The 16201-nt window shown below is 35.9% G+C and overlaps 1 protein-coding gene and 1 pseudogene across 1 annotated transcript; one reads left to right on the forward strand and one right to left on the reverse strand.

Moving 5' to 3' along the window:
• Positions 1-642: 642 nt before the first annotated feature.
• LOC111895233 (5S ribosomal RNA) lies at positions 643-761 on the reverse strand (annotated as a pseudogene).
• A 9189-nt stretch (positions 762-9950) lies between these two features.
• On the forward strand, positions 9951-13972 carry LOC111894898 (protein SUPPRESSOR OF MAX2 1). Its single transcript, XM_023890983.3, has 3 exons — positions 9951-11677; positions 11769-12036; positions 12252-13972. Exons 1-3 carry the CDS (start codon positions 10314-10316, stop codon positions 13749-13751), a joined length of 3132 nt encoding a protein of 1043 aa, XP_023746751.1. The 5' UTR covers positions 9951-10313; the 3' UTR covers positions 13752-13972.
• Positions 13973-16201: the final 2229 nt, after the last annotated feature.

The following is a 16201-nucleotide window of genomic DNA, read 5'->3' on the forward strand; positions in this document are numbered from 1 at the left end:
TCTTGCTTCTCTTCCCAATCAAGGGCCACTCCCTGCTGAGTCAAAGTCGTAAGAGGTTCTGTAATTTGCGAGGAGTTCTGAATGAAATCCTGACAATAGGTCAGTGGGATCTAGAATTTGGCGAATTTCGTAAGCGTCTTCGGTGTTGAAAAATTCTCAACGGTTTTGACCTTTGGAAGGGTCCTCAAGAATTCCCACATTACTAATAATGTGTCTTAGGAATTCGACTCTTCGAATCTAAAACTCGTATTTAGAGAACTTCGCGTAACGCTTATCTGATCGTAATGTTTCCATGGTTCGTTTGTAGATGTTCTTCATGATTTCCTTCTTACTACAAGAGTAGATAAGTAAGTCATTTATAAGGACAATGACGAACTGATCCGAGTAAGAATGGCGTACCCTATTCATTAAGTTCATGAATATTATGGGCATATTGGTCCTATCCGAAGGATATCACTACGGACTCGTAGCGTCCGCATCGAGTTCGGAAGATTGCCCTCGGGACATCCTTCACTAACACTCGTAACTGGTGATTTTCGGATCTTAGTTCCATTTCTGAAATGCACTTCGTTCCTTGCGGTTGATCAAGCACTTCATCAATGTGAGGCATAAGGTAATGATTTCCAATGGAAGTCCTGTCGAGCTCTGCACCACGAGGACTTCTCAAGGTGTTACCCATACTAGTAATTCTCTCGCCTAAGCAAGCTTAACTGCAGAGTTCTGATGGGATCCGGTGCATTAGCGTTGGTATGATCGCATCCGCTGAAGTCTGTCTTCTTGAAGAATAAGATTGGAGCTCTCAAAGGTGAGGAGCTTGGTCTTCTCATTCCGTTGTTAAGTTTTCGTTAAGCTGTCTGGACGGTTCTTGTATCTCCTTTGGTGTGAGACTGTAGGGCGATCGGGTTACAGGAGCAATATTGGGTTCTAAGTTTGTTCGCATGACGATGCGAGCACTCGTAATCTTGGGCAGTCTCCGTCCTGAAGTTCATATTAGAAGTCATACATGGTTCGTCAATCACAATCTCGAGTATACGAGCTGTATATAATTAAGATTGAAAAGGTAGTCAAATAAATGATTCTTCTTTAACCTCACATCCCAATGAGGAAAAGAGTTAAAGTTGAATCATCAATTCTAAACCTGTAGAACCTTGATTATATACCACCCTTATGTATACATTCTTCAGTGATAGATCAAATGTATGGGTATTTGGATTGAACTTGACGTACAGTATGAGTGGTACTTCGGGGAGGTTTGCTGAGATATCTTTAGAAAGGATAGAAAACATGAGGTACTCCATGCATGAGTACTTCGGTGATGGCTTCGCTAGAACGACGATTTCGGAGAAAAAGATGTGCGCACGAAACTGGTATTGCGAGGATCGAGTTGACTTAAGTTGTATGATAATGTCGGAATCATATGGGAACTAAAGACATTAGATTTTAACATAAGGCGTTACAGACAAAACCCAATAGTCCAACCTTTAACAGAGTTACAGTACTATAGATTTACTACAAGACTATTGTTGCGAACTAGGTATACTACAAAAGACAAGTATACGCAGCACGAGCATCCCTTTAATGATGGGATCTCGCAAAAGATAAGACTCTAGTTGCACTAGTTTTAAACAACGAAACGCCTTAATTACACTAACGTGGGTCCGGAGTAGTCTCTCCTGCGGCAGTGATCTTTAGTATTTTCCCGTCTGCATTGGAGTTCTTTGTTACTGGATAATCCTTCTTCAAGTGCCCTGTCTCACCGTATTAGTGACATATCGGGCTGGTACTAGCCTTGGTGGTGGAAACGAGGTGTCGAGTTGGATGTATGTGGACACGGGTGTTTTCCTTGTTCATCTACTTTAAAATTTTCCTTTCATAGGGTCCAGATTTACCACCACCATCGCAAGCCTGGCTGACTTCGATGCCAGGGGCTTGAGTGATGGGTCGTGCTGGTGCTCCACAACTACGAGCATGGTGCCCTACTTTTAGGCAATTGCAACATTGCATTTCATGGCAAGCCCTATGATGATGAAAACAACACTTATCACACTTCGGAAGTTTTCCCTCGTATGGTCTGCTCGGTAATGGGATGGCAGGGGTTGCCACTTGTTGCTGTTTCATGGCAAGTCTTTGGGATCGCTTGCGTTCCTTCTGGGCTTGGCGCTTTCGTTTCCTGTTCTTTGTTTTTCGGCTTTGCGAGCCTGCGACTGTTACCATTTGATGACTTCCTTGATTGATACTACTATCGGGGTGGTCAACTCCTTTGTCAGCATAGCTTGCATTGATAGCGCTGCGGTTTGCAAGGATAGCTGCCACGGCAGCCGTTACGGCAGTCGTGACTGTGACTTGGAAAGTAGCGGCATCCATAGGAAAGGCAGGGGTTTCATTGTTCGGCTGACTATTTCTGGATGACGACATGATTCTGTAACACGAAAGAAAAGGAGTTCGTGAGCTAATATGGTTGAACTTAGATGTAGCCCGATCATTCATGAAAAGAGTAAGGGTATGTTCTCGAAGGTTTGACCTACATCCCTATGATGCAGTCCTAGTATGGAATAGAAGTATGTTTGTAGAATGGTCTTAAGACGTTTTGTCGTTTAAGCCGAGGTATTATTGGTTGGTGGATAATATGATCCAACCTTTGAAAAAGACTTGGAAATGTTTCCGGAGTTAAATTACTATAGTCCAATGACTTGACTAAAGCAAATTTCAGATAGACTCCAAAGAAGGAAATTGAACAAAGAGTGACACGGTAGTTAGCCGACTGTCAATAACATCGATGTTTAAGATGTAATAAGTTCGGGAAAATTGACCTTGTAGTAGGTCTTACATCACATCCGGAGTAGAAAAGTCTGTGACAGCATAAAGACCTAACTAAAAGTACTTACAGTACAAGGTAGTCACATAGAAAAGTGCTACCCAGAATATAGACCGGAACACGGTTCTTTAAAACCAAGAAGGAAGGTAAAGTATCTCCTACTGGCGATGGTCACCCCTATGGTGAACCCTTAGTTTAGCTAGTTGACATTCCATATCAAGCGGGTGTCTTTCATACACCCTCTGGCGTACTCGAAGCTCTAAGACTTCGGCTCGAGTTTCAGCTAGTGCTTATAGTAGGGTCTCATGGTTTCTCTCGGATCTCTCACTTGTGTGATCAAGGCGATTGGTGCGAATGATATGCATTCTTGCATTGGCATTAACCTCTTCGATACGTTGGAGAGCCGTCCTGCCCTGAATTTCGTTTCAGGCAACTCTACAGATCAGTATTGGTAGAACTCTGTCTGCTGAGCTCCCTTCGTTTTGGTTGTAGAAGCTTCGGTCTCCATTAAACAACATAGGTTGATCTTGATCTTCGCTCCATACTTCCAAGCATTCTACCCAAGGAGGCGTCGGGCCATGAAAAGTCGGACGAGGGTTAGGATTTGGAATGGGAGCTACCGGATGTAGGTTCTCAACCTCGGGTTCGGAGTTATCACCATCCGAAAGGTCTTCAGCATGGTGATCATTCAAAGGGATTGGATGATCATTCTCGGGTTCTTCTCCAAACCATCCAACATTGCCTTCATTCGGAAGGTACGGGTTGCCGTGGGGATGGAGTCTAGCCATGTTATCTACACGAGAATTGGGGTAAGTAGATAATTATTAGACGAACTATCTAGATAATTATTAGATAATCTTCATTAGTTACATCACTATTTGTAAAGTGCATACCAGTTATATGTACGCAAAACAGGATAGGCCTTCGAATAAGTGATCTTAACTCCAAATTCACAAGGAATAGAGGGAAAGCAAAAATTCACAGATTCTAAGTCTATGACATCCTAGTTACATATAACCTTGGTGTATCCACTTAGCAACTATCTATTTAGTAATGAAGATCCTTTTAGTTCTCAAGTAAGTAATTATAGTAACACAAAATACTCCCATAGTATTTTAGACCTATAATTTGCTCTAATGTTCTCATTGTGGTAGTGTTGGTAAGTTTTTAGACTTGTTGACACATCACAACCATTCTTGGGCATGTGCTAATCACTCCTCGGACCAACATAGTTGATCAGGCTATGCCACTCCCAAGACTGACCATACATCCCCGAGCTTACCTGTGATATTCAACAAACGTAATACTTTTGTTCTTGTCATTGTGACACGGAATTTAGTATGAATGCAGGCACGTATACTTAATTAAATATTTTATTATTTAAAGTATAAACTCTTGGTCAGAGTATTTTTAATCCCATTGTATTTATGTCGAGGATCAAAATTAAGATGTGAATAACCATGCACACTCGCTCAAACACCCTAAATCAATTTATAATCTCTCATTGCTATGTCGATTAACCACACACACTCCATCAACAACTATAAACACGAGTTGTTTCATCATTTCATCTTTATAGTCCCACATTAGTGTGTCGGTTAACCACATACGCTCCCCTAACGACTCATAAGGAAATGATGTGAATTTTCATGGATTAACATATAATTTCACATTTTTCTTAAACTAACCGGAGTGCAATTTTTGTAAAGGTTCTATTATTATATATATTATACTTTTAATATGATTATGTCTTATCAAAACCGTTCAACTAATGACCCTTCACCACACAAAGAAGCGGTAGTTGAAAAAGATACTCATTCAATGCTCATTTTATAGGTCGTTTCCTTATACCTCTCTTAGAATTTGGCTTCATGAATAAGGCCTACTATTGAATTGACTGACTTTTAGTTATACATATAATATTAAAGTCTTATACATATGTATAGGGTGTCTTATAAAAATTTTAAAATACAAGGTTTAAATGTTAATTATCTAAATTAATCATATAATCAATTCATCAATTTAAATCCAACATGGATTTTATAATTACCTTTTAATTAATCTTGTAATTAAATGTATTATTAAATCCATAATGATAATTCAATTTAATTAATATAATTAAAAATTATATACTCTATGATTATCTCCTAATATTTAGGGTTTTATATTTAATCATGCAAGACATTCAAAATTTGGATTTCACCTGAATCAAAACTAGATAATCACTAAAAATAACCCTACTAATCAAATTAGGCAGAAAAATCTTGAAATCAAATTTAAATTGACTTCACATCATGACAGAAGGTTTGTCACATCGTAAAACCAACATGTCGAGAAAATTTTGTTCAATTCTTCTCATGCAAAGTCAATATTAGACAACAAAGCTCTGATACCAGTGATGAGTTTTATAGGTTATAGTAGACATGTACATGTGAAATATCACTTAACATTTAAGGGCACATGAAACCTATAAGGATCTATGTCTAACACTTTGAAGGTAACATATAATGAACAACAAAACCTAACATGAACCCTAATGTAATCGAAAATACCACGTTGGGGTTACATATCTTTAATTTGTTGTAGTAAACAAATCAATTCAATCCCTTGTAGTTGTTGGTCTTGGAAAGCTTAACACCAAAAGAATGATGCCTTAATTAAGAACAATTTCAATTTAGCCCTTGGACCTTAATATAATTCCAGTTAATCCTGAATTAATTTTAGATTAATTCTGATTAATAATTAATTAATTCTTGTTGATTTCATATTAATTTAGTAATCATATAAATTAACAAATCAATTATTTAACTATTGATTTCATATTAGTTTTATTAATTACATAATAGGTTAACAAATCAACTATCTATTTCCAGTTAATATATTAACAAATCATTTATTACAATTTATTAATCATATAATAAACTAATAAATTTATCCTCTTTCCACAAGTATCATTCTAACGAAGTTCTAGTTATGATGACAACCTAAAAAGAACTTTGCTTTTGATTACAAGAATATACCAATTTATTTATGAGCTTAGACACCTTAATCCAACAAGTTCACTATCTAAAATTCTCAGTATTAAATCTACCTTTTTTGTCGTTGAAAACTTAGTTAAGCATCTTGAAGCATCGACGAAAAAGCATCACAAAATATCAGAGCTTCTTCTCCTCCACCGGAGTCATAAGTGTCACCATGAACCCCCGAGAAAACAAATCCATCACTTCACCTTCTCCTACTCATCTGATTCTTCTATTCCTCGTATTAATCTGAAATCGATTTGTTCTCTCTATTTGTGTTTTAGATTCATAACAATCTATGATCACATCATCTCATTCACTTTAGCTATCGAAGCTTTTATGCTTACATTTTCGATTCCATGATCTTCAAACCTTCTCAATATGTCTAAGTGATTGACCTACAAATAATTCTTGTTAGAATTATGATGTTTTTCTCATCGGTTTTGTCCTTAGATTAAGAAAACACTCATTCTTAAGTCAGCCTCACCGTCTCTCGCTCCCTTTCATTTCGGTGCACAATTCGAGGCTTAGAAAGATTCACATATGATATTTCTAATTTTAGTAAGAGTCTAGGGTAAAATTTATCTACATATAATTACTAAAAAGTCGACAAAATGACATCCAATTAAAATAAATTTTGATTTTTGCTAGAAAACCGTATCTTAATAGATGGAAATTACTATAAATGTCGTACTAAATTATAAAAATTGCTCTCTAAGAAGTATATAGATCACTATGGTGCCAATAAGATAAACTTTCTATAAACTTCTATTAATCCAAATTAACCTTTTATTTATTTATTTAAATTTAAATATCTTTTTAAAAAATATTTTTTTTTTACCAAAAACAGATGAAAAATTTCAGCTCAAAGTTGAAGATGTTACAATAAATAATTGCACCAAGACCCGTGCCTACTCATACATTTACACAAATTGCATGAAGTATAGGTCAAAAATATGCGATCATATGAAGGTTTTATTATTATTTGAACAAATTTGAAATTTTATAATTGTTTGTTTTGACAGTATATTTTGCTTCATGTGAAAAAAATGAGGTCGCTTAACTTATAATCATATAAATATAAAATTGAAAATGTAAAAAAAAAGAACATAATAAAACACATAAAATATATAAAGAAACCACAAACCATTAATTGAAATTAGAATTAAAATAAAAACAGTTAAAAAAAATAAATAAAAGTTCATAAAAAAAGACAAAATTGCAAAAATGGTCCCTGTGGTATGAATTTTTTTGGGTTTTAGTCCAAATCACGACTTTTTTAGATTGATGGTCCTTTTAAGCTAGTTTTCTTGTGAGTTTTGTCCTCCGGTAAACTGAAAAGACTGAATTTATCTTATTATATTTATTTTCCGTTTTCTTTTTTCCATATAGGTATTTATATATATAATAAAATAAGGGCCTACATACCTCTCTCTCTCACACACACACACACACGACCAACATTCCCCTTCCTTCTTCTTCTTCACTTACAACCAAGGACCACCCCTGCTTGCCATCAGAGCAAGTCCCTCCGCCACACCCCATTGTCATGTTAAAAACCCACCACAACCGTGTTTATTTTGTCGAGTACAGGAGCCCCAACCCTTACTCCTTCCTCCCCTCATATCAATTTCTTACAGGTTAGTTTCTAAATGTTTAAATTTCTTGATTTTCATATAATAAAATAAATCTCAGATCTTGGTGTATGAATCTTGTAGAATTGGTAACCGGAAAAGAACTACAGGAAGGAGATGGGGATATGAATCTAGCGGAATGGGCATGAAGGTATTTCAACGAAGTGAACTCCATGGTTGAAGCTTTGGACCCAGAACTCAAGCAGGCTAATTGTTTCATGGAAGAAATAACCTTAGTGTTCAAACAACCTCATTTGCACAAGCTAATTCGAAAACTGATGCTACCCCCATAGCTGATTTGGGTTCAATACACACACTGAAAAATTAAAAGACACACACTCCAATGTCGAAGTTGGACCATTTCTGCCTTTAGCGTTCAAAAAGGAGAGGAGGGTGGAGTAATGGGCTGGTGGCAGAATAATGGTGGTGCGGATGTGGTGGATGCCTTGCCTCATCGGTCCTGCTCTCGTTTCTTTGTTACCGACGACGTTCATGGGTGAAACGAGGAAGGAATGGTGGAGCAACGGTGGTGGGGTGTAATACCGGACCAAAGGAGGGCGATGGCAGGTGGTGTGGTGGCTGCCCTTCGTATTCGTTGAAGTAGAGATCAAAAGAAAAAATGAGTTGTGTGCTTTATTCTGAGAGAGAGAGAAAGAGCGAGAGAGAGAGAGAGAGAGAGAGAGAGAGAGAGAGAGAGAGAGAGAGAGAGAGAGAGAGAGAGAGAGAGAGAGATGTGGGCCCCAAATTAGTTAATTATTTTATTTTTCATTTAAATTAAATAGAAAAAACATAAAAATATATCAGAAGGGCATAATAATCTTTTTAGTTTATTGAGGGATAAAAAACACAAAGAAACTAGCTCAAAAGGACCTCCAATTTAAAAAATCGTGGTTTAGACCAAAACCCCAAAAAATATATATCACAGAGACTATTTTTGCAGTTTTGTCCGAAAAAAAAAATAAAAACTACGGAATGACATTTTGGCGGCTACTCTGAATTTCGAGTCTACTCCGGAATCATGTGTTCTGGACAAATTAATCATTTTACAAAAAAAAGGAAAATATTTGTGTCAAATAGACATTTATATTAGTTAGTTACTCAATTTCTCAAAAATTAATTAAATAAAACATTGATGCACTTGTAATATAAATTTATAACCGAACATGCTCTTATACTTAATTAGTTATTAGAATCGTTGATTGTAATATATTTAACATATATTTTTATTTCAAAAGAAATACTTTAATGGAATTTAAAATATAGTAGTTGGAAAGATGATTCATTTATGTTTTATTCCAATTTTAAAGATTCACATATATACAGAGAGAATGGGTACAAAAGGGAGCTTGTGACTTCATTATCTTTAAAATAAGATATACTATTTATTTATTAAAAAATAATAAAAAACTAAAATAAAGCTATAGAGTGTAGAGTGTCGAGCATTTAGTTTCCAGAAATCCTTGATCAATTCCTTCTTTTCCTCTCTCTCTAGAATACAAACAAACACTTCCATCATCATCATCCTTTTTCCCTCTGCTAAAACAGAAAATAAACTCAAATTTACCGTCTTTCTCTAACTATAACCTTACCCACTTATTAATAAAGGGAATGGCTAAATAAACACCCCAAATTACTATAAACACAACCTTTACTAAAAAAACACTCCTATTAATTAGGGAATGATTAGTCTATTTATATCCATCACAAAGTCTAATCATATCTCCCGATTTTAATATTATATAAAGTTATTTATTTTATATTATTATAACAAATAAAAGCTATATTTATTATTATTATTATTTATTATACTTATTATATTTATCATTTATTGTTGTTTAACAGTTATTATTATTATTTTTATTATTATTAATATTACTTCAATTTGCAGAAAAAATATACTTATTATATTTATCATTTATTGTTGTTTAACAGTTATTATTATTATTATTATTATTATTATTATTATTATTATTTATAGGTATATAATAATATAATATAAGTTTTGTTATTCTTATTAAATAAAAACGTATGCATGTATATTACTTTATTATAATAAAAACAAGATAAATTTTATTTTATAGCAAATAAAATATTTTAGTATTAATTGTTGAAACAACGTGACAAAATATATACTGCAAAAAAATGTTAATATTCAAGCATAAAATAAAAAAGAAAATATAAATAAAAAATAAAGAAAATCAAAATCAAAAGAAGAGGGACGTGAATTAAAAAAAAAAAATCAAAAAATTGGGTTAGTGTTTTGATTTGTACAGGGGATAGCCTTTATTGAATTAGGAGTATACGGACTTCAAGAGAAACACAGTGTTCAATGTAAAAAAGTGTTCAATTTAAAAAAGTACTGTTGACTTTTTTATTAGGGTGTTTATGATATTTTTAGAGTGTTTATTTAGTAGCTACCTTAATAAATAATTTCTAAAAAGCAATTTTTGTTTTTATTTTCAGTTTATACTCATACCTATACATACATACGTACATATACATATAGAGAGAGAAAAAGAGAGGCTTCTTTATCATCTTCTTCCTGAGTCTACATAGTGAGAGAGAAAAAAGAAAAATTATGAGGCTAGGTCTTGTTTTGTTTTGTCTGAATTTCATCTTTCTTTCTTTGTGTTGAATTTTTATAGGGTTTGCGGTTTTTTTGTCAAGTTTTCCCATTTGAGATTTGGGGGAAGTTGCCCTATTCAATTTTGATCACACTTTTTTTTCGATTTCTTTTACATCTTATACGATTCTAGTTTCTGGGTTTTGTTAGATTTGTGATTTTGTATAAAACCCAGTTTCAATTTTCAATCTGAAGCTCAGATTGATTCTATAACGTAAATTATGAGGGCAGGATTGAGTACTATCCAGCAAACCCTAACGACGGAGGCGGCCACCGTCTTGAATCATTCAATAGCAGAAGCTGGTCGTCGGAATCACGGTCAAACGACGCCGCTCCATGTCGCTTCCACGCTTCTTGCCTCTCCGACGGGGTTTCTCCGGCAAGCTTGCATCCGGTCTCATCCCAATTCCTCCCACCCTCTCCAGTGCCGAGCGCTTGAGCTTTGCTTCAGCGTAGCGCTTGAACGGCTCCCCACCGCCTCGTCATCTCCGGCGGTCACAGAGCCACCGATTTCTAACGCCCTCATGGCGGCTTTAAAACGGGCGCAAGCCCATCAGCGACGTGGGTGCCCGGAGCAACAGCAACAACCGCTGTTAGCGGTGAAGGTGGAGCTAGAACAGCTAATTATATCGATACTTGATGACCCGAGTGTGAGTCGGGTCATGCGTGAAGCAAGCTTTTCGAGTCCGGCTGTTAAAGCTACAATCGAACAGTCGATAAGTAATAACGTTTCCGGGAGTCAATCAAATTTGGGGATCGGATTCCGGCCATCTCCGTCGCCGGCAACCACCCCTGTTTCAATACCGATAAACCGGAATTTGTATTTGAACCCACGGTTACAACAAGGGAATCTTCAAAAGAACGATGAATCAACTCTATCATCATCATCATCTTCTCCAAGGAATCTTTATTTAAACCCACGATTACAGCAAGTTAATCAGCAAAAGAACGACGAAACATCAGCTCAAAGAAATCCTTATCTGAATCCACGATTACAGCAACAACAACAGGGGAACCCAAGTTTAAATCCATCAGGACACGAAAAGAACGATGATGTAAAAAGGGTTATAGAGATAATGACAAAACCCAAGAAAAAGAATCCAATTCTAGTCGGCGAATTGGGGCCTGAAGCAATTCGTAAAGAGATCTTGAGACGAATAGAAAATAATGAATTTTTAACAGAAGAACTGAAGAACGCTGAAGTGTTTTCAATCGAGAAAGAGCTTGCATCCATGTCGGATAAATCACTAATGCCCACGAAGATCAAAGAATTGGGCGAGCAAATTGATAAAAGAATCGGGGTTTCCGATAGCAGAGCAATTATAATCGACGTAGCCGACCTCAAATGGCTGGTTGAGCAACCACCGGCCACCATTGTTTCTTCAGTTGGTCGTGAGGCGGTGGCGGAGATGGCAAAATTAGTCACAAAATACAGTTCAGTCGCCGGAAAAGTGTGGTTGATCGGAACAGCTACCTGCGAGACTTATCTACGATGCCAAGTTTATCATCCTTCCATGGAAACCGATTGGGATTTACAAGCAGTTCCAATTACATCAAGATCGCCTCTCCCTGGCATGTTCCCAAGGTAAAGTTTTCAATCCAATTTCAAAAAATTTGACCTCAAATTCATTCAATTTCTCAGGGTATATTTATAATTTTTTTTCGATTTATTATAGAATGGGAATAAATGGGATTATGGGTACTTCAATCGAGTCTTTAAATCAATTGAAGAACTTATCAACCACCATGAACACACCAATATCGATGCAAAAACGTTTATCAGAGAATTTGGATCCAAGCCGAAAGCCAGCCTGTTGTCCCACATGTTCAAGCGATTATGAACAAGAGCTAGCAAAATTAAAACAGGAATCAGAAAAATCTTCATCAGATAAGAGCAATCTACCTCAATGGATGCAAAATGCCAAAACCAAAGATCAATCTCAGGTAATCAATTGTTTTCATACAATAAAGAAACTTAAAAAACTGTGCTAAAGTTTTGTACTATTAATTTTAAAAGAAAAAAAGAATCCGATTTCACACGACAACAGAATCGAAATACTTTCAAAAGTAATTATGTTATTGAATTGAATTTATCGATTTATCATTATAGAACCGAATTTCTTATTATTTATTTATTTATTTTGTTTCGGATTTCACAGATCAAGGATCAACAACTGGTTTTAAAACATCAAGAATTACAAAAGAAATGGAGTGATACATGTTTGCGACTTCATCCAAACTTTAATCAATCTCCAAGATTAGATCGAATAGTCCCAATGGTTGTACCTTTGACCGGGTCCTACAAACCGAACATGCTTCTAAGACAAATCCAGCCACGGCTCGAGCCACGGTTAGAGCCGCCAAGGAGCCCGGTTCGAACCGAATTGGTTCTTGGACCGAAAAAAGATTCAGAAACTCCGGTTAAAGAAAATGAAGATTTGACGGTTAAGGACCTCTTAGGTTGCATCTCGTCCGAACCAGAACCCAAGATTCAAGATTTCCACAAGGGTAAATTCGCCAATTCAGCGGATACGGATTCATTCAAGAAGCTTCTCAAGGGTTTAATGAAGGCGGCATGGTGGCAGCCGGAGGCGGCTTCCACCATCGCCACCACTATCACACAATGTAAAGTGGATTCCGGTACAAGAGGTTGTGTATGGTTATTGTTCGCGGGTCCGGACCGGGTCGGAAAGATGAAAATGGCATCGGTTTTGGCTGACCACATTTCCGGGTCGAACCCGATCACATTCGGGCTCGGGGCCCGCCGCGATGATGAAATGGATACGGGTTTTCGTGGGAAAACCGTGTTGGATCGGATCGTGGAAGCGGTTCGAAAAAACCCGTCTTCAGTGATCGTCCTTTCGGATATCGATGAAGCGGATTTGTTAGTTCGTGGAAGTATAAAACGGGCCATGGAGAGAGGCCGGCTCGCGGATTCCCATGGGCGCGAGATTAGCCTCGGGAATGTTGTGTTTGTTCTCACGGGGAACTGGTTAACCGGGCACATCGACCAGAATCTAGTCGATGAGCCGCGGTTAAGGTCGATCGCGAGTCGAGATTGGCAGCTGCGGCTCGCGATTGGGGAAAAACGGTTCAAACGGAGAGCCGATTGGTTGTCTGGGAAAGATCGAGCCACGAAACCGAGAAAAGAATCGGGGCTCGATCTTTCCCTTGATTTAAATCTAGCCGTGGACTATGAAGAAGATCATGATCGAGCCGATGGCTCGATCAATTCGAGCAATTTGACCATGGATCAAGAAGATGAAGGTCAACATTATGGTGCGATTTCGGTGCCTCATGAGCTTGTGGGCCCTAGCGATGGTGCGGTTGTGTTTAGGCCGGTTAATTTTGGGAGAATTAGTCGGGAAATTGAGAAAACCGTGAAGAATGCGTTTTCGAGTACGGTTGATGGGAAGGTGTCGATTGAGGTTGATGAGGCAGCGGTTGAGAATATTTTGGGTGGGTTGTGGTTCGGGCGGACAACTCTCGAGGAATGGGCTGAGCAAGTACTGGTTCCAACCTTCCGCCAGCTCAATAGACCGGTGGCGGCTCATGGCGGCGATGTGGTGGTTCGATTGGAGTCTGATCGTGATTCCGTGGTGAGTGGTGGCGGCGATTGGTTGCCTAGCAAAATTGAGGTGGTGGTTGATGGAATATGAATGTGAAATGCTTTTGGAGGGTGAAGGGTGTAATTTGGAACTCTTCAATTCACGTGGGACGATATATGTAAATAGTGGGAGATAGGGAGGTATAGTGAAACGTTTTGAAAAAGTGAGGACTGTTAATAGAAAGTAATGGTCGTCATGTTTCCCCTTATAAAACATTTGTTATTTTCTTTTTAAATTTCGTATAAATATTCAAAGTAATTATTACCTTTTCACTTTTGAGCAATAATGTCTAATTATATTTCATTATTTATGTATTTGGTTCTATTGTTGTTTTCGTATGCACAGTGATTTGTACTTTCATGTTTTGCCATAAAAAGATCGAATAAGAATATTTGAATTTTATAATTCTATTTTAAAGGTGTATAAATGTAACATATGTGTTTTAGAAATATAAATATATTTGACATGCTTATAATTTGAGAAAATAATAAAAATGGTCAAAGAATATATTTAACAAATAGATTTTTTTTTATGTTACATAAATTTTGCAATGGACGTTTGCGAAATCAGTTTTTGCTGCAAAATTGTTTTTTGTAACGTTCTTACAAGATATTAAAAGACTAAAAATATATGCATTTCAAAATTGTTTTTTACAAACTTCAGAACTAAATTTATACACCATCAAGTTTTTCATATTATAAGAAACATCATAATATGTTATCAATTTTTTTAATACATCATAATATGTTATAAATTTTTTCTGAAGTTTTTTTTCTAAGAAATTCGTAAATGGAGAATAGGGATTTAGGTTGAGAGAGATTTTCGAAAATTATTATGGCGTTAAAATAAGAGAATGTCTAAAACATGCCTTAAAAGGGAGGCTATTTTTGAAGTTTCGAATCAGCAACACAAAATTAATGGTTATTGAAACACCCATTATATATGCTAATTTCAAATGGTAATTTAAAACATTTGGTTTGAGATCATAAAAGTTCAGATCACACTAATCTAAAAACATCAAATAGATATCTAGCGACTAGACTAAAGTATTATTACAAGGTCTCAACTATTTCAAACATAGATCATATTCTTAAGTGTCTACATGACTACTTCTATCTATTCGAGTTCAGATTAATTATTTCACCTTTAATCCAAACACATCAAAAAATAATATGTTAGACTCAAAAAAACTTATTGGATTACACAAAAAGTTACACACCACAAGAATAATATATAGATGAAGAAAACATTATATATTTGAAAGTAACCCCTTTCATATTAACACCTTTGAAAACATCTTAAACCACCATTAGATCATTTTTAGGAAAAATTATTAACATATCAATTTCTACATTGAAATAGAAACAATATCAAGTAAATGCAATGTATGATATGAATTCATATGCCTAAACCCAAGTCACATTAGGCTTGTTCTCCATCAACTTCCCCTCCTAAGGGTTCATTACACACCTTAACTGATTATATTTATAAGTAGAATCTATCCATAAAGATAAGCACAAAACAGATCAACATAACTACAAGCTGTAAAGCAATAAATAGATTTCCATGTTATAAGTGTCCACATCACACTAGTCTCCCACTAAAACCCATACGATTCAATGCAAAATGATCATGATTTATGCACCATCTAAGAGATCGTTAAAACTATAAACATATATGAAAAGACATCCTCTTTACAAAAATATTTTCACCAATAAACACCAGATTGTAATGATTCTCAAATAAGTACTTATAGTAACTAGTAATACATAGTATATATCTTGGGAACCTATTGGTTGCATCTAAACATACATCGAATCCAAGTTTTAAGTTTCATGTATAAATTTTTGGTACATTACATGACCATGTAGTTTTATACATGGTTATCTATATAACCGTGCATTGAACATGTCACTTTCTTTACGAGTAAATACACTTCTAATTGACGTCTCACCGCATAATAATCAATCACAAATTATATGACCTCAAACTAAAGAGATAGAACCCATCATTTCTTTCCAATTTTATTTCAAGTCAAGGCATCGACTGTAATGTTAAACAAGGATGGTATAAAATCTCACATTCATAATCCTTGATGATTTCTTTTTATCTTCGTTGTCTAATATAAATAGCATGATGTATTCTAAATCCCTTACTTATCTGTCATGATTTATAACTTATAATTTTCCCATGTATGTTGGTTATCTTCTTGTAAATCCATATACCCAATAGCCTTACCATTTTTAATAGGATCAATCAATTCCCAAACATTATTATCATCAATAGGCTGGATCTCGAAATTCATTGCCTCTATCCACGCCTTAAAATCAAATTTTGATATGGATTCCTAGTAGTTGGTTGGTTCATCAGAACAACAATAATACCTTCTTCGGTAATAATGAGATTGCCATATCTCTCTAGCTATTCACAAATCCTACTAGCACAACTAGAAAACATGTTTTTAATGACACATGAACTATGACACACACTGGTGTTATAAA

This window comes from Lactuca sativa, chromosome 5, assembly GCF_002870075.4.
Source record: "Lactuca sativa cultivar Salinas chromosome 5, Lsat_Salinas_v11, whole genome shotgun sequence".
In the NCBI taxonomy this organism is placed as follows: Eukaryota; Viridiplantae; Streptophyta; class Magnoliopsida; order Asterales; family Asteraceae; genus Lactuca; species Lactuca sativa.